The sequence below is a fragment of the Bombina bombina genome, chromosome 6 (genome assembly GCF_027579735.1).
Source record: "Bombina bombina isolate aBomBom1 chromosome 6, aBomBom1.pri, whole genome shotgun sequence".
In the NCBI taxonomy this organism is placed as follows: Eukaryota; Metazoa; Chordata; class Amphibia; order Anura; family Bombinatoridae; genus Bombina; species Bombina bombina.
In genome coordinates this window covers 913,286,352-913,305,178 of record NC_069504.1, presented here as the reverse complement: position 1 = coordinate 913,305,178, position 18,827 = coordinate 913,286,352, and the positions used below count along the sequence as shown (strand labels likewise).

The following is an 18,827-nucleotide window of genomic DNA, read 5'->3' as shown; positions in this document are numbered from 1 at the left end:
GTCACCTAAATGGAAGGCACCACGGCTTGCAAAACCTTTCTCCCAAAAATAGCCTCAGAAGAAGCAAAAGTATCAAATTTGTAAAATTTAGTAAAAGTGTGCAGTGAAGACCAAGTCGCTGCCTAACATATCTGATCAACAGAAGCCTCGTTCTTGAAGGCCCATGTGGAAGCCACAGCCCTAGTGGAGTGAGCTGTGATTCTTTCAGGAGGCTGCCGTCCGGCAGTCTCATAAGCCAATCGGATAATGCTTTTAATCCAGAAGGAGAGAGAGGTAGAATTTGCTTTTTAACCTCTCCGTTTACCAGAATAAACAACAAACAAAGACGAAGTTTGTCTGAAATCCTTAGTAGCTGCTAAGTAAAATTTGAGAGCACGAACTACATCCAAGTTGTGCAACAAACGTTCCATCTTTGAAACTGGATTAGGACACAAAGAAGGCACAACTATCTCCTGGTTAATGTTTTTGTTAGAAACAACTTTTGGAAGAAAACCAGGTTTAGTACGCAAAACCACCTTATCTGCATGGAACCCCAGATAAGGAGAAGAACACTGCAGAGCAGATAATTCTGAAACTCTTCTAGCAGAAGAAGTTGCAACCAAAAACAAAACTTTCCAAGATAATAACTTAATATCAACGGAATGTAAGGGTTCAAACGGAACCCCCTGAAGAACTGAAAGAACTAGGTTGAGACTCCAAGGAGGAGTCAAAGGTTTGTAAACAGGCTTGGTTCTAACCAGAGCCTGAACAAAGGCTAGAACATCTGGCACAGCTGCCAGCTTTTTGTGAAGTAACACCGACAAGGCAGAAATCTGTCCCTTCAGGGAACTTGCAGATAATCCTTTTTCCAATCCTTCTTGAAGGAAGGATAAAATCCTAGGAATCTTAACCTTGTCCCAAGGGAATCCTTTAGATTCACACCAACAGATATATTTTTTCCAAATTTTGTGGTAAATCTTTCTAGTTACAGGCTTTCTGGCCTGAACAAGAGTATCGATAACAGAATCTGAGAATCCTCGCTTCGATAAAATCAAGCGTTCAATCTCCAAGCAGTCAGCTGGAGTGAAACCAGATTCGGATGTTCGAACGGACCCTGAACAAGAAGGTCTCGTCTCAAAGGTAGCTTCCAAGGTGGAGCCGATGACATATTCACCAGATCTGCATACCAAGTCCTGCGTGGCCACGCAGGAGCTATCAAGATCACCGACGCCCTCTCCTGATTGATCCTGGCTACCAGCCTGGGGATGAGAGGAAATGGCGGGAACACATAAGCTAGTTTGAAGGTCCAAGGTGCTACTAGTGCATCCACTAGAGCCGCCTTGGGATCCCTGGATCTGGACCCGTAGCAAGGAACTTTGAAGTTCTGACGAGAGGCCATCAGATCCATGTCTGGAATGCCCCACAGCTGAGTGACTTGGGCAAAGATTTCCGGATGGAGTTCCCACTCCCCCGGATGCAATGTCTGACGACTCAGAAAATCCGCTTCCCAATTTTCCACTCCTGGGATGTGGATAGCAGACAGGTGGCAGGAGTGAGACTCCGCCCATAGAATGATTTTGGTCACTTCTTCCATCGCTAGGGAACTCCTTGTTCCCCCCTGATGGTTGATGTACGCAACAGTTGTCATGTTGTCTGATTGAAACCATATGAACTTGGTCCTCGCTAGCTGAGGCCAAGCCTTGAGAGCATTGAATATCGCTCTCAGTTCCAGAATATTTATCGGTAGAAGAGATTCTTCCCGAGACCAAAGACCCTGAGCTTTCAGGGATCCCCAGACCGCGCCCCAGCCCATCAGACTGGCGTCGGTCGTGACAATGACCCACTCTGGTCTGCGGAAGGTCATCCCTTGTGACAGGTTGTCCAGGGACAGCCACCAACGGAGTGAGTCTCTGGTCTTCTGATTTACTTGTATCTTCGGAGACAAGTCTGAATAGTCCCCATTCCACTGACTGAGCATGAACAGTTGTAATGGTCTTCACCAAAATTTCACCACAGTATCTTAAAGCCTTAAAAGTATTGCACACCAAATTTTGAAGCTTTAACCCTTAAAATAACGGAACCGGAGCCGATTTTATATTTAACCCCTTTACAGTCCCTGGAATCTGCTTTGCTGAGACCCAACCAAGCCCAAAGGGGAATACGATACCAAATGATGCCTTCAGAAAGACTTTTCTATGTATCAGAGCTCCACACACATGCAGCTGCATGCCATGCTGTTCTCAAAAACAAGTGCGCCATACCGGCGCGAAAATGAGGCTCTGACAATGATTAGGGAAAGTCCCTAAAGAATAAGGTGTCTAAAACAGTGCCTGCCGATATAATCTTATCAAAATACCCAGATTAAATGATTCCTCAAGGCTAAATATGTGTTAATAATGAATCGATTTAGCCCAGAAAAAGTCTACAGTCTTAATAAGCCCTTGTGAAGCCCTTATTTACTATCTTAATAAACATGGCTTACCGGATCCCATAGGGAAAATGACAGCTTCCAGCATTACATCGTCTTGTTAGAATGTGTCATACCTCAAGCAGTAAGAGACTGCACACTGTTCCCCCAACTGAAGTTAATTGCTCTCAACAGTCCTGTGTGGAACAGCCATGGATTTTAGTTACGGTGCTAAAATCATTTTCCTCATACAAACAGAAATCTTCATCTCTTTTCTGTTTCTGAGTAAATAGTACATACCAGCACTATTTTAAAATAACAAACTCTTGATTGAATAATAAAAACTACAGTTAAACACTAAAAAACTCTAAGCCATCTCCGTGGAGATGTTGCCTGTACAACGGCAAAGAGAATGACTGGGGTAGGCGGAGCCTAGGAGGGATCATGTGACCAGCTTTGCTGGGCTCTTTGCCATTTCCTGTTGGGGAAGAGAATATCCCACAAGTAAGGATGACGCCGTGGACCGGACACACCTATGTTGGAGAAAACGCCTATAAATACACCTCCCACCACACACATACTTCAGTTTAACGTATAGCCAAGTAGTGAGGTGTAAAGAGGAGTAAAAAAAGCATACAAAAAGAGGAACTGGAAAATAATATTGTGCTTTTATACAAAAAATATAACCACCAAAAACAGGGTGGGCCTCATGGACTTTTGCCATTATGAAAGAAATTAATCAGGTAAGTTCTTACATAAATTATGTTTTCTTTCATGTAAATGGCAAGAGTCCATGAGCTAGTGACGTATGGGATAAAATACCCAAGATGTGGAAGTCCACAGAAGACTCACTAGAGAGGGAGAGATAAAATAAAAACGGCTATGTCCGCTGAGAAATTAAATCCAAAAAATAAGTTCTTCTTATAAACAGAAGAATCAAACAGACAGCTGTCTCAAGAACTTTTCTACCAAAGACTGCTTCAGAAGAAGCAAATACATCGAAATGGTAAAATTTAGTAAATATATGCAAAGACCACCAATTTGCTGCTTTGCAAATCTGATCAACTGAAGCTTCATTCTTAAAAGCCCAAGAAGTGGCAACTGATCGAGTAGAATGAGCTGTAATTCTCTGAGGCGGAGACTGTCCAGCCACCAAATAAGCCTTGTGAATCAAAAGCTTTAACCAAGACACCAAAGAAATGGCAGAGGCTTTCTGACCTTTCCTAGAACCAGAAAAGACAGTAGACTAGAAGTCTTCCTGAAATCCTTAGTAGCCTCATAGTATTTCAAAGCCCTTACCACATCCAAAGAGTGTAACAATTTTTCAAGCAAATTCTTAGGATTCGGACACAAGGAAGGAACAATTTCCCTACTAATGTTAGAATTTACAACCTTAGGAAGAAATTTAAACTAAGTCTGCAAAACTGCTTTATTCTGATGGAAAATCAGAAAAGGAGACTCACAAGAGAGCAGACAATTCAGAAACTCTTCTAGCACAAGAGATAGCCAAAAGGAACAATACTTTCCAAGAAAGTAGTTTAATATCCAAAGAATACATAGGCTCAAAAGGAGAAGCCTGCAAAGCCTTCAAAAAATTAAGACTCCATGGAGGAGAAATAGACTTAAAGGGACAGTCTAGTATAAATTAAACTTTCATTATTCAGATAGGACTTAATAATCAACTTTCCAATTTACTTTTATCATCAAATTTGCTTTTTTCTCTTGGTATTCTTAGTTTAAAGTAAACATAGGAAGACTCATATGCTAATTTCTAAGCCTTTGAGGGCTGCCTCTTATCACATGCTTTTTAAATCTCTTTTCAACACAAAGAGACAGAAAGTACACGTGGGCCATATAGATAACACTGTGTTCAGGCACAGGGGGTTATTTAAAGTGAAGGTAAAGTCAAACGCCTTATAACAAATAATTAGAGATATGATGGCAAATAAATATAAGTTTCATTCATCAATTTGTTATAAAACATATATTACCTGTGATATCTAATGTTTATCTGATCTAATCGGCTTTCCGAAAAACAACCCGTACATTTTTCTTTTTTTCTAAATAACCATCACGTGCTTCAGAGATCCAATTGATTTTCTGTCCGTTAGGCGGCCGTCAAATTTCGTCATAAACATTGCGGCTTCAATGCGCATGCGTGGCAATTTCTCCTCCTCAATTTTCAAGCGCGCGCGTCCTCGTTTCGCGCAAATGGGTTGTAGTCATTGAAGGAGCTGCCGAGGAACTCAGACGGCAACATTTGTTTCGCTCAGATTACCTACATTCCATAAATGATGCGCATGCGCGGTTAATCCGTGCTCGATGTGCACGAGTATGCGAAACACGTATAGAGCGGGTGGGACCGCTCTATACGTCAGAGTGTCATAAACCAGGAAATGGAGCGTGGGAGGAGATTATTCAAGGAACGGTAGGAAAAATAAAGTTATAATTAGAACAAAATAGATAATGTTATTTAAAAAAAAACCCTAGCGACTGCATTTGGGTTATTAACAGGAACATAAAAACGATTGCCGATTAAAAAAACTTTACCTTCACTTTAAGATTTAGCACAAAACAATGCTAAATTTAAGAAAATAGATAATAAACAGTCACAGTCATGTGATCAGGGGGTTGGAAGAAGGTTCCTAGATACAAGGTAATCACAGAGGTAAAAACTATATTAACATAACTGTGTTGGTTATGCAAAACTGGGGAATGGGTAATAAAGGGATTATCTATCTTTTAAAATAATAATTCTATGGTAGACTGTCCCTTTAATAACAGGTTTGATACGGACCAAAGCCTGAACAAAAAACAGTGAATATCAGGAAGTTTAGCACTCTTTCAATGAAATAAAACAGAAAGAGCTGTGCCTCTTCCCCTATATGGACAAATTTCTAGGGATTACCAGAACAGATACAGGTATAATGCCACCAAAAATTAAGGACAGGAAGCCTAGATCAAGTATAGGCAGTATAGAAGCAGGGGCAGCAGACATTCTCCTTGGACCCAACACTCTTATTGACACAAATAACCTAGTAAAACAAATCTCAGACCTATTCCTGCCACAATTTGGAGGAGTTAAGACAGAGCTAACGACTGTAACAAATGAACTAAAACAGGTTTCAAGTAGACTTGGGGAAATAGAAAATAGAATTTCAAATTTAGACGACATGCAGCATACACAACAGAATCTCCTAGATGACCAGACTAAGATAATTAAATCTCTGCAATCACGACTTGACGATTTAGAAGATAGGTCACGGAGAAACAATCTGAAAATAGTAGGCCTCCCAGAGACCCCAGAGTTCACTGACCTATTGACATTCATTAAAAAAACACTACCAGAAATACTTGATATGCCCCCAAGCAGTACAGAGATAGTAGTGGAAAGGGCTCACAGACTGGGCACAAACGCAAAAAAAATATAGCTCTACAAAGTATAAAAGACCAGTACTAGTGAAGCTTCTAAACTTCCAAGACAAGCAAAGAATATTATCATACTACAGGAAAAAAGCTGTCGTAGAGATAAATAAAGAACGTATCTATCTATTTTCAGATTTCTCTGCTGAGACACTTAATAAGAGGAGATTGATGGCCCCATGGTGTACCCAATTGATCAATGCAGGTTTTAGGGCTACAATTATTTATCCGGCAAAAATTTAAATTTTCTTAGATAATAACATGTTCACAGTAAATACAGCAGAGGAGGTTAGACAATTCTTGGATAATAAAAAGGTATAACCAGAATATGTATGTGTACTTTTACGGTTCAAGCAGACGAATACCGGTCCGGTTGCTATGTACTATGTTATTTTTTAAATTTGTTTTGTCTCTCTACCCCCCCCTCGTTTCTCTTTCCATACTATATCTTCCACGAGTTATCTATCTCTGGTCTCTCCTTGGGAGAGCTCAGTAGTATTAAGAGCTCAACAGACATGAAAAAATTACTTAATTTAGTTTCCTGGAACGTGGGGGGCTTCTCCTCCCCCGCTAAAAGGAAAAAAATAATACACCATTTGAAAACATACAAACCAGATATTGTATTCCTGCAGGAAACTCATTTGAGCCTGCAGGAAGCAGAGAAACTTAAAATAGGTGGGATTGGGGAGGTGATTGCAACCCCAGCAGTAAAAAGAAAGAGAGGAGTGGCATGTATTTTTAGCAAGGATTTAGACTTCCAGCTAATATCCCAAGAAAAAGATGTGGAGGGTAGATTTCTAATTTTAGAAATAGAGATCAATGACTGCCGCTTTGTTCTGTGCAATTTGTACGCTCCAAACGAATGTAAGCCAGACTTTTGGGATAGATTATATTCAAAAATTAATCAAATCAATAGACGCTCAATTAATCATTGGTGGGGACTTCAATAGTGTGTTCGTCCCCCAACTGGATAGACTGAGGACTAGTGGTTCATATAGATCTATGAAAGAACCCAAGATACTGACTTCCTTTCTAAAAGGTCTTAAATTAAGGGATATATGGAGAATCCAACATCCGGACGACAAAATGTTTACATGCGAATCTAAAACATTTCGTACCTTTTCGAGAATAGATATGTTTTTGGTGACGGAAAGGCTCTTACATTTAGAAATTAAGACAGATATTAAAAACATAGTTCTATCAGACCATGCCATTATTTCTATGTCTATCCAGTTGGGGAATAAAAGAGACAGTCTATATGCCAAGTTTTTTTCCCCTCCTTTATGCATTCTAATATCCATTTCAGAAATTGGTTAATTCAAAAATGGAGGGACTATGCTATTTTAAATAACGAATATTTCTCTAAAACAGAAATATTCTGGGAGGCCGCTAAGGCCTATCTCAGAGGCGAGATAAAGGCTTATATGGTTAAGAGAAAAAGAAAGCTAAGAGCCAGGGAACTTCAATTAACGAACTATCTTAAAAATAAATTTATTAAATATATTGATAGTCCAAATAGCGATAACTGGACTACCTATCAGAAGGCTAAAAAAGAAAGGGAAGTATTCCTAATCCAAAACCAGCTACAAGAAGATGCCAAATATAAAGCCACATATGGCACTTTCTCCCCAAAATCAGCAAAAATGCTAGCAAATATTTCCAAAAGTAAGAAAAAAAATAATTATATAGGGACAATTACAGTAGAGGATAAAAAGTATACAGCTCCAAAGGACATTATCAGGCAATTTTATGCATTTTTTCAAAAGATATACTCCCCTGCTAAAGTCAATCAGGAGGCAAAAAATGGGTTCTGGAATAGTATTAAAATCCCAAAAATATCTGAGGCTCAGCTGACCGAAATGAACAACCAGATTACATTAGAGGAGGTGCTTAAGGCTGTTAACGAGTCAGCCCTAGGGAAAGCTCCAGGTCCTGATCAATTGCCGATCGAATTTTATAAAATACTTTTGGAAGAGAAAGCCCCAACCTTGACTAAGCTATTTAATAACTATTTTCTTTTTCATGTTAAGCCCGCTCAAACCTTTACTGCATCTAATATTACCCTTATCCTAAAAAAGGATAAGGACCCTAATTCTATGGATTCATATAGACCAATCTCTCTTCTTAATAGCGACTATAAAATCTTGGCAAACATATTAGCTGTCCGCTTAAAAAAGATCATAGGAGACGTTATTCACCCAGATCAAACTGGGTTTATCCCAGGTAGAACGGCACAGAGAAATATAAGAAAAGTTATGACAATAATTGAATATATACTATCATCCCGTAGGACAGGGTCAGGCATAAAACAAGATTTCGCCATATTAACGGTTGATGCAGAAAAAGCCTTTGACTCTGTCCTATGGGATCATTTATTAACCACCCTAAATAATTTTGGATTTAAAGGCAATTTTTATAATTATATCTCCATATTATATCAGAATCCAATCTCATACCTTAGCATTAATAATATTCTCTCTCCCCCTATAACTCTTTGCAAAGGGACAAGACAGGGATGTCCCCTTTCACCCTTACTGTTTGATCTAGCTATTGAGCCCCTTGCTATCAAGAGTAGAGAAATATTGGAGGGCATTAAGATCAAACAGTATAAGGTGGTACTATCACTATATGCTGATGACATTCTATTTTTTATAAGGAACTCAAGCAAAAATATTCCAGTCCTAGTAGACATTCTAACAGAATTCAGTAAATTTGCAGGGTATAAAATAAACCTTAATAAATCTGAGATCCTATGGATAATTAAAAATAAAAATAGCCTTCTAGAGAATCCCTTTAAATTAACTGATAAATATATTAAATATCTAGGAATAAATCTCTCAAGAAATCCAGAAGATTGGTATGACATAAATTTTTCTTATATATGGAAGAAATGTCTAGCCGAGATGCAGAATTGAAGTAGACTCCCCCTTACACTTTCGGCAAGGATAGCATTAATTAAAATGCGAACACTTCCCAAAATTTTATTTGTTATACAGAATATTCCTACATTTATACGTAAGGGAGACATACAAAAATTTAACTCAGCTTGCTCCCGTTTTCTCTGGGCTCCCAAAAAAACGCGAATTGCACTTTCGAGATTAATGCATCCTAAAGATATGGGAGGATTCGCCTTTCCGAACCTGATAAATTATAATCTAGCATGTTTTGCTAGGATTGCCTTGGATTGGCTAACCACAGGCAACTATATCACAAGTAGGGAGATAGAGGAGAACATAATATCTCCCTATGCTCTCAAAGCACTGTTACACGTCTCCCACCATACAAAGCTACCAGAACCTACATTAAAATATACAATAAATAATGTAATTATAGCATGGCACAAGATTTGTAAGTCTCTGGAGGTAAATCATACCCTCTCCAAATTCTTACCTATCAGAGGAAAACCGGAATTTGAAAGTGGCTGCACATCTGCGGCATTTAGAAAATGGTCAGCAGGTAATCTGAACTACCTGATTCAAATGGCAGATCCGCTCTCCAATCATATAAGAACATTTGAATCCCTAAGTAATGAGTTTAATTTAGATAGGAGATCATTCTTTGCATATCTACAGATCAGACACTTATTACAATCAGAAAAATCCGGGAGGAGACTGCTGGAAATTAGGTCCATTGGATACTATTATTAGTAGATTCTCTAGAGGGGATCACTCCATTGCACCTATGTATAGACTACTAATATTTAAGGAGGCAGAGGCAAGGGTAGATAGTCTGGTCTGTATTTGGAAACTAGACATTCCTGAAATAGATTCAGACCTTTTCCAAATAAGCTTAAATAGGATAAACAACTTTTCTAATAATATGGCAATAAGAGAATCACATCTGAAACTCTTGAACAGAGCCTACCTAACCCCCAGTAGAATGGGTAAATGGAAAGGGGAGATGGCATGTTATAGATGCAAATTTCCCCTGGCTGACCTATTCCATGTGTTCTATACATGTCCAAAAATTATTAAACTATGGAAACAAGTGGAATACTGGTTAAATAGATTTTTGCCCGATAAGGTCTTGCTCAGCCCGCTATCTATCTTCTTTCTGGTCCATGACCAGATTCAGAATAAATCCCTGATTAATACTGTAATTTTATTAGTCAGACAACTGATTTTAAAAGTATGGAAGAATAAATATGCCCCTACTAAAGCGTCTGTGGTAGGTAATATCCAACACCGAATGGTGACAGAACAATATGATCCACTAATATTTGAGGAAAAAAAAATAAAAAACTATCTACAAAAATGGGACAAAGTAATCATGGGCCAGCCTAGAGAGGTTCAACTACAGTTACTAGGATATTTTCGCAAGTCATCGGACTTTCTACAACTGATACTCTCAGATAGATATCCCAAACTATGGAGACAACATTTTTTCTGAGGACGGGGGCAGAGAGCTAGGGAGTTATTCCCTTTTTTTTTTTTTTTTTTTTTTTTTTGAGCAAAGTATGGCTAATTTAGGTTTAGGTATTTTTCAGAGTAAGAAACAAAAGAGTCTGTATATTGTCAATATGGTTTTTGTGAGATGACTTTGACTACTGTATTACTCTGTTTTAGGAATGTTGTTCCTTTTGTGTTTTCTTTTTTTGTTTCTTCTTTTTTTCTGTAATTGTAAACTGCAATAAAAATCATATTTAAAAAAAACAAAAAAAAAAAACAAAAAACAGAAAGAGCAGAGATTTGTCCCTTCAAAGTACTTGCAGACAAACCTTTATCCAAACCGTCCTGAAGAAACTGTAAAATTCTAGGAATTCTAAAAGAATGCCAAGAGAATTTATGAGAAGAACACCATAAAATATAGGTTTTCCAAACCCGATAATAAATATTCCTTGAAACAGACTTACGAGCCTGCAACATAGTATTGATCACTGAGTCAGAGAAACCTCTCTGACTAAGCACTAAACGTTCAATTTCCATACCTTCAAATTTAGTGATTTGAAATCCTGATGGAAAAACGGCCCTTGAGACAGGTCTGGCCATAAAGGAAATGACCAAGGTTGGCAACTGGACATCTGGACAAGATCCACATACCAAAACCTGTGAGGCCATGCTGGTGCTATCGAAACACATGCGATTGTTCCATTATGATCTTGGAAATCACCCTTGGAAGAAGAACTAGAGGCGGAAAAATATAAGCAAGTTGGTAAGACCAAGGAACTGCTAACGCATCCACTATCTCCACCTGGAGATCCCTGGACAGGTATCTGGGAAGCCATCAGATCTATTTCTGGGAGCCCCCACATCTGTACAATCTGAAAAAACATCTGGATTTAGAGACCACTCCCCCGGATGCAACACCTGAGATAATCCGCTTCCCAAATGTCTACACCTGGGATATGAAACGCAGAAATTAGACAAGAGTTGGATTCCGCCCAAGAAAGTATCTGTGATACTTCTTTCATTGCTAAAGGACTGTGAATCCCTCCCTGATGATTGACATATGCCACAGTTGTGATATTGTCTGTCTGAAAGTGAATGAAAAGCTCTCTCTTTAATAGAGGCCAAGCCTGAAGAGCCCTGAAAATAGCAGAGTTCTAAGATATTGATTGGTAACCTCGCCTCTAGAGGATTCCAAACCCCTTGTGTGCTTTCAGACCCCCAGACAGCTACCTAACCTGAAAGACTTGCATCTGTTGAGACTACAGTCCAGGAAGGATGAACAAGAGAGGCCCCTTGAATAATACAATGGTCTAACCACCAAGTCAGAGAGAGTAGAATGCTGGGATTTAAGAATATCAATTGTGATATCAGTGTATGATCCCTGCACCATTGATACAGCATGCAAAGCTGCAGAGGTCTCATAGAACGAGCAAAGGGGATCGCGTCCGATGCTGCAGTCATGAGACCTAAAACTTCCATGCACATAGCCACTGAAGGGAATGATCGAGACTGAATGTTTCGACAGGCTGAAACCAATTTCATTCGTCTCCTGTCTGTTAAAACAGAGTCATGGACACTGAATCTATCTGGAAACCTAAAAGGGTGACCCTTGTCTGAGGAATCGAGAAACTCTCTGGTAAATTGATCCTCTAACCACGTCTTTGAAGAAACACTAGTTGATTTGTGTGAGATTCTGCTAAATGAAAAGAATTGAGCCAGTACCAAGATATCGCCCAAATAAGGAAACACCGCAATACACTGCACTCTGATTACAGATAGAAGGGCACAGAGAACCTTCGAAAACAGAATTTATGCTTACCTGATAAATTACTTTCTCTTGCGGTGTAACCAGTCCACGGATTCATCCTTTACTTGTGGGATATTCTCATTCCCTACAGGAAGTGGCAAAGAGAGCACACAGCAAAGCTGTCCATATAGCTCCCACTCTAGCTCCACCCCCCAGTCATTCGACCAAAGGTTAGGAAGAAAAAGGAGAAACCATAGGGTGCAGTGGTGACTGTAGTTTAAACAAAAAAATTTTTAACTGACTTAAATGCCAGGGCAGGCCGTGGACTTGATACACCGAAAGAGAAAGTAATTTATCAGGTAAGCATAAATTCTGTTTTCTCTTGCAAGGTGTATCCAGTCCACGGATTCATCCTTTACTTGTGGGATACCAATACCAAAGCTTTAGGACACGGATGAAGGGAGGGAACAAGACAGGTACCTTAAACGGAAGGCACCACTGCTTGCAAAACCTTTTAAAATAACAAACTTTTGATTGAAGATAATAAAAACTACAATTCTAACACCACATTCACTTTACCCTCCCGTAGAGAGACCCTAGTGCTTAGAGCCGGCAAAGAGAATGACTGGGGGGTGGAGCTAGAGGGGGAGCTATATGGACAGCTTTGCTGAGTGCTCTCTTTGCCACTTCCTGTAGGGAATGAGAATATCCCACAAGTAAAGGATGAATCCGTGGACTGGATACACCTTGCAAGAGAAAAGATTCTTGGAGCTGTTGCTAGGCCAAATGGAAGAGCGACAAATTGGTAATGCTTGTCTAGAAAAGAGAATCTCAGAAACCGATAGTGATCTGGATAAATTGGAATGTAAAGATAAGTGCCCTGTAAGTCTATTGCGGACATGTAATGACCTTGCTGAACAAAAGGCAGAATAGTCCTTATAGTCACCATCTTGAAAGTTGGAACGATTCAAAAACTTCAGATCCAGAACTGGTCTGAATTAAATTTCTTTGGGACAATGAATAGATTTAAATAAAAACCTAGACCCTGTTCCTGAAGCGGAACTGAAACGCACTTCAGAAAAGCCTGAGCTTTCACAGAATTTGTTGGAACATGAGAGAGAGAGAGAGAGAGAGAGAGAGAGAGAGAGAGAGAGAGAGAGAGAGAGAGAGAGAGAGAGAGAGAAAGAATCTTCTCACAGGAAGTCTTATTCTGAAACCTATTCGATACCCTTGAGAGACAATGCTCTGAATCCACTGATTCTGAACAGAATCTGCCCCCCACCAATTAACTGGATTGAGGGTCGCACCTTCATAAAGACTTGGGGGCTGGCTTTGGCTTCTTATAAGGCTTGGATTTATTCCAACTTGAAGATGGCTTCCAATTGGAACCAGTGTCTTTAGGTGAAGGAGTGGTTTTCTGTTCTTTGACGAAAGTAACTAAACTGATTAGAAGCTTTAGATTTACCTTATCTGGGGAAAAAAAAAAAAACTCCCTTCCCCAGTGATAGTGGAAATAATAGAATCCAACTGAGAATCAAATAAATTATTACCCTGGAAAGATAGAAATCTAGATTTAGATACCATGTCAGCATTCCATGATTTAAGCCATAAAGCTCTTCTAGCTAGAATAGCTAAAGACATAGATTTAACATCAATCTTGAGGATATCAAAAATAGCATCACAGATAAAATGATTAGCAAGTTGAAGCAAAGGAACAATGCTAGATAAATCATAATCTGTTTCCTGATGTGCTAAGCTATCCAATCAAAAAGTTGATGCAGCCGCAACATCAGCCATAGAAATGGCAGGCCTGAGAAAATAGCCAGAATACAAATAAGCTTTCCTTAGATAAGATTCAATCTTCCTATCTAAAGGATCCTTAAAAGAAGTACCATCTTCCATAGGAATACTAGTACGTTTGGCAAGGGTAGAAAATAGCCCCTTCAACCTTAAGGACTTTTTACTAAAACTCCCAAATTAGCCACTGGTAAAGGATATAACTTCTTAAACCTAGGAGGATTAAAAGAAGCACCAGGCTTAGACCATTCCTTAGCAAGCACATCAGAAACCACATCTGAAACAGGAAAAATCTCATGAGTAATCACAGGTGGTTTAAAAATAGAATTTAAGCGTTACAATACCCAAAGTAACTAATACCTTTCAACAAAGTCCGAATATATTCAATCTTGAAAAGAGAAGATTTATCAATTTCAATGTCTGAAGTAGGATCTTCTGAACCAGAGAGATCTCTTCAGAGGAGGATATTTCAGTATGTGGTCGGTCATCACAAATTTCATCAGTTTTATGAGAAGTTTTAAAAGTCCTTTTACGTTTATTAGAAGGTGGAATAGCAGTCATAGCCTTCTGTATTGCATTAGCAATATAATTTTTTATATCAACAGGGATATCATGTACATTAGATGTTGAGGGAACAACAGGTGCTGTACTAGTACTAATAGAAACATTATCGGCATGCAAAAGCTTATCATGACAACTGTTACATAACATAGCCGGAGATATAAATTGCAGCTTGCTTACAACAGATACACTTAGCTTTGGTAGAACTGTGTTCAGGCAGCATGGTTCCTACTGTTCGCTTCTGAGACAGGATCAGACAGACATCATGCAAAATGTAAAAGAAAAATTATTTAAACAAAATATCCAATTTCCTCATATAGCAGTTTCAGGAATGGGAAAAAAAGCGTATGCTAAATAAGCAGAAAAGCAAACAGCATAGCCCTCTAGAATATAAAGAGAGCAGGGAGCATAAAGGAAGTGGGGTAATATAACCAAAAAAAAAATTTGGCGTGAAGTATGACACACAACGCAAAGTGAATAACTTGCATTATAACAAGCGTGACTTCGCGCCAAACAACCCAACGTCAATAAAGATACAGTAAATTATGAAACTTGCGACACTATAGACGCAAATTTGTGCCAAAAAATGTTCGCACCAAAAATGAATAAACAACAGCATTTTGCACCCTCACGAGTCTAGATTTGCCCGCGAAATTTAAGGAAAAAACAAGTCAGATTGGAAAAAAAGACTAAACCCCAGGTAAGAAAATTTTAAAAAAATTACTTCCTAAAACATGATTCTCATACTGAAAGTGTTAGACTGCAAAGGGAAATACACATAGACATGACTCATGGCAAATATAAGTAAATGCATATATTTAAAACTTTATATTAATACATAAAGTGCCAAATATAGCTGGTAAGTATGTATCATTATTTAAGACACTCTCAAAAGACACCCATCCACATATAGCAGACAGCCAAACCAGTACTGAAAACTATCAGCAGAGGTAATGGTATAAGAGTATAACGTCAATCTGAAAAAGGGAGGTAGGAGATTAATCCCTACGACCGATAACATAAGCCTTGAAAAGATTTCCCATGAGTAAAAACATAAAAATCAACAGGTAATACTCTCTTCACGTCCCTCTGACAAACCCTGTACTGCGAGAGGAATTGGGCTTCAGAATGCTTAGAAGCGCTCATCAGAGAAGAAATCAAATCGAGCACCACCTCCACCACCTCCATAGGAGGCAAAGTTTGTAAAACTGAAGTATGTGTGTGGTGGGAGGTGTATTTATAGGCATTTTGAGGTTTGGGAAACTTTGCCCCCTCCTGGTAAAGTTCAAGCTGCGCATCCGGAACGGGGAAAAGCTTCTTAAAAGAACACGAGGGAGAAAAGGGCGAACCCAGTTTCTCCCATTCATTCTTAATAATGTTCACATTGTGATAGGAACCGGGAAGCTCTGGGGCACTACCCTGCCCTTGAAAACCCAATCCAGTTTAGGGATCGAAGGTTCCTCCGGGAGTTTCAGTTCCGGAACCTCCAGCATAGCAAGCACTTCCTTCAGCAGGAAATGCAAATGCTCCGTCTTAAATTTGAAATCTGGTTCCTCCGGGAACGGAGGCCTAGAAGTAGCCGATTCCGACCCAGAAGCGACATCCTCCGATAAGTCTGAATCGTCCTCAGCGGATAATCTGTCCGAGATATCAAGCGGAGTCGAAGACCCCTGAGACGGATAGCAGTGCCGTACCTTCCACTTGCGCTTAGGACAAGACATTGCATTTATGGCCGCAGAAACCGCCGTCTGCAACTGATCGTGTAAGTCTGATGGCTAAAGGGCCTCTCCCGCAAGAGGGTTAGTAATGTCCTGGGGAACTGCTTGTGTAATCGGAGATGCTTGTAGGGAACGCACCTCACGGGACGAGGAACCCTCCCTCAGAGGTGGACGTCTCAGTCATACTAAATACTTTATTCTTTTTGGAAGTAGTAATATTGTTGTAACATGTGTAACAGAGCTGTAATGGCGGTTCCACCAGAACCTCCTCACAGTATACACAGTTAGTAGGTTTAGATAAAGAAGTATCCTCCAACATATCAGAGTCCTCCATAACTTGCGCCTTTATTACGGACTTGATTATTGATTAAATGGCACCTTTATATCCCAATGGCCGGGGCACTCACCACCTCCTATGACCCGGACTACAAGAAACAGCTTTCGTCTCCTCCGAACACAGGTCGAAAAAGAGGAAGTTACTGAGGGCACATCCGGTCACATGGAGTGCCGAGTAAGAAAGAAGAAGTGTAGCGCTGGACAATGGAACTCACTGCCTCTCCTAAGTGTCACCTTCCACGCGAGACACCAAAAGTCTAGATACAAAAAAAGAGAGGATATAGGAGGGCGCTAAGAGCGGAGTGTTAATGTGCCGGTATATAAGGTGATTAATTATAAGCGAGTTGAAGACAACCTAATGGTTAAATAATTAGTACAATTTATTATAAAAAGGGAAACACAATGGTTTATCTCTCTGGATATTTTTCATATGTAACAAATTAAATATACAATGAATATCACCAATAAATAAAAGAGTGTATATTATAAAGCAAAAAATAAGCTTCAAGATATGCCATGTATAATATATACACAATTTTGAGTGGAATAATATCACTGGTGCAGCAATTGGATTAATGGCTGTAAGAGTGTTACACAATTATGTCACTCTAATCTAAAACATAATGCTCAAAAAATGTAACAGTACGTACATACATAAAACTAAATAAAATGTATTTAAAAATGATAAAGGCTTAAAAAGGACTAAAAAAATCTGTGATCAGATTAAGTATGAAGCCTTATTCCAGAGGCCAAGTGGAAATATAATTAATCTATAGGGACGTCTCCCAAAACACCCGTTAGCGCTGGAGGACCGTCCTTGCACTGAGCGAGAGACGCGCCAAAAAAGCCAGCCGCAATCTCTCTCTAACTGTTCCACACTGACAGAGCATTATCTCACACAAGTGCAGAAAAAAACACAATAAACCTTATGTATATTAAAATCCCCCCTGTTCTATAACCCCCTTCCGATGGTATTACCCTAGATTCTAAACAGATAAAAGATTATATATATAATGAAACAATCTAACCAGAATTAACACTATGGAACAGGAACACAGCCCTTAAAGTGTGACAGGTTAGTAGCGTTGCTCCTGACATGGACTTGAGAATAAACGCAGGCAGCGAAACTCGTCAACGCTGATTGCTTAAGGAGCTGTTAATACGAGTCAGAATGGTTTCACAGAAGAACACCCCCTGCAGCTCCGGACTCTAACTTTCACCCATGCTCTCACTGAGAGGCTGACAGAACTGCTTAAAATTCCAGTCCCACTGCGAAGAGTACTACCCTCCATAAGAGACTACTCCGAATCTTCCGACACTTCTCTGCCAACCTCCTGTGACGAAAGGCAAAAAATGACTGGGGGATGAGGGAAGTGGGGGAGGTATTTAAGCCTTTTGGCTGGGGTGTCTTTGCCTCCTCCTGGTGGCCAGGTTCTTAATTCCCACAAGTGATGAATGTAGCAGTGGACGCTCCTCCCCTTTAGATGGAAACTGGGGTATGGGTAATAAGAGATAATCAATCTTTTTAAACAATAAAAATTCTGGACTGTCCCTTTAATTCATGAATCATCTGCTTTACATATAGCTGAAAAGTCATAATATGCAGAACTACTAACTTTATAAACTCGCAATAATACGCTATTTTATTGTAATATACACCTGGCTCTCCACAAAAAGAAATCCTAATTCTATATGTAGATTTTCATAACTAAGAGTGCAAATTCATAAAAAGCAGCATTAAGGAAAGTATGTGCAGAACTATGAGCAGCTTACTTGGTCAGCGATTGCTCTTCCCAACTTATCCATTCTTGATCCAGCCTCTGCAATCTTCTTAGCAGCACTAATAACATCAGATGTATTTTTCAATGGCCCCTTTCCTCTGTAGAAAAATATATCTAAGTTTATATCTAGGAAACCAAGTGAGTATATTAAATGGGATAAATATATAAAAAAATGCACAACTTCAGGCAAACTAGCAGCTTTTAAGAAAGCAACTGATCACCGGTTGGTTTAAAAATAGCAAATTACAACAAATCACAGCAATAGGACTTGACTACAGATTGTATTGTGAACTTACAAAGGAGATAAATGATGCACTTTATTAACCAGTTTTTTTTTTTAACCCCTTAACGACCAAGGACGTACGCCACACGTCCTCAAAAAAAATGCAGTTAATGACCGAGGACGTGTGGCGTACGTCCTTGGTCTGGAAAGCAGCTGGAAGCGATCCTGCTCGCTTCCAGCTGCTTTCCGGTTATTGCAGTGATGCCTCGATATGGAGGCATCCTGCAATAACCCCCCTTGGCCATCCGATGCAGAGAGAGCCACTCTGTGGCCCTCTCTGCACCGGACATCGATGGCCGGTATCGTTGGTGGGTGGGAGCTTACGTGGGAGGCGGGTGGGCGGCCATCGGTGTTCTATGTGGAGTGGAGGGGGGCGGGATCGGGGGCGGGAGCTACGGGGGCGCGCA

General features: G+C 39.7%; 1 protein-coding gene across 2 annotated transcripts in view; it reads right to left on the bottom strand.

Moving 5' to 3' along the window:
• The window catches only part of CTNNA1 (catenin alpha 1), a 177,369-nt gene that overhangs the window by 4,289 nt on the left and 154,253 nt on the right, over positions 1 to 18,827 (bottom strand). For both annotated transcript variants that reach the window (XM_053718551.1, XM_053718552.1), the window contains one exon: positions 18,130 to 18,235. In XM_053718551.1, coding sequence (XP_053574526.1) covers positions 18,130 to 18,235 — 106 coding nt within the window. The remainder of the gene's footprint in view (positions 1 to 18,129; positions 18,236 to 18,827) is intronic.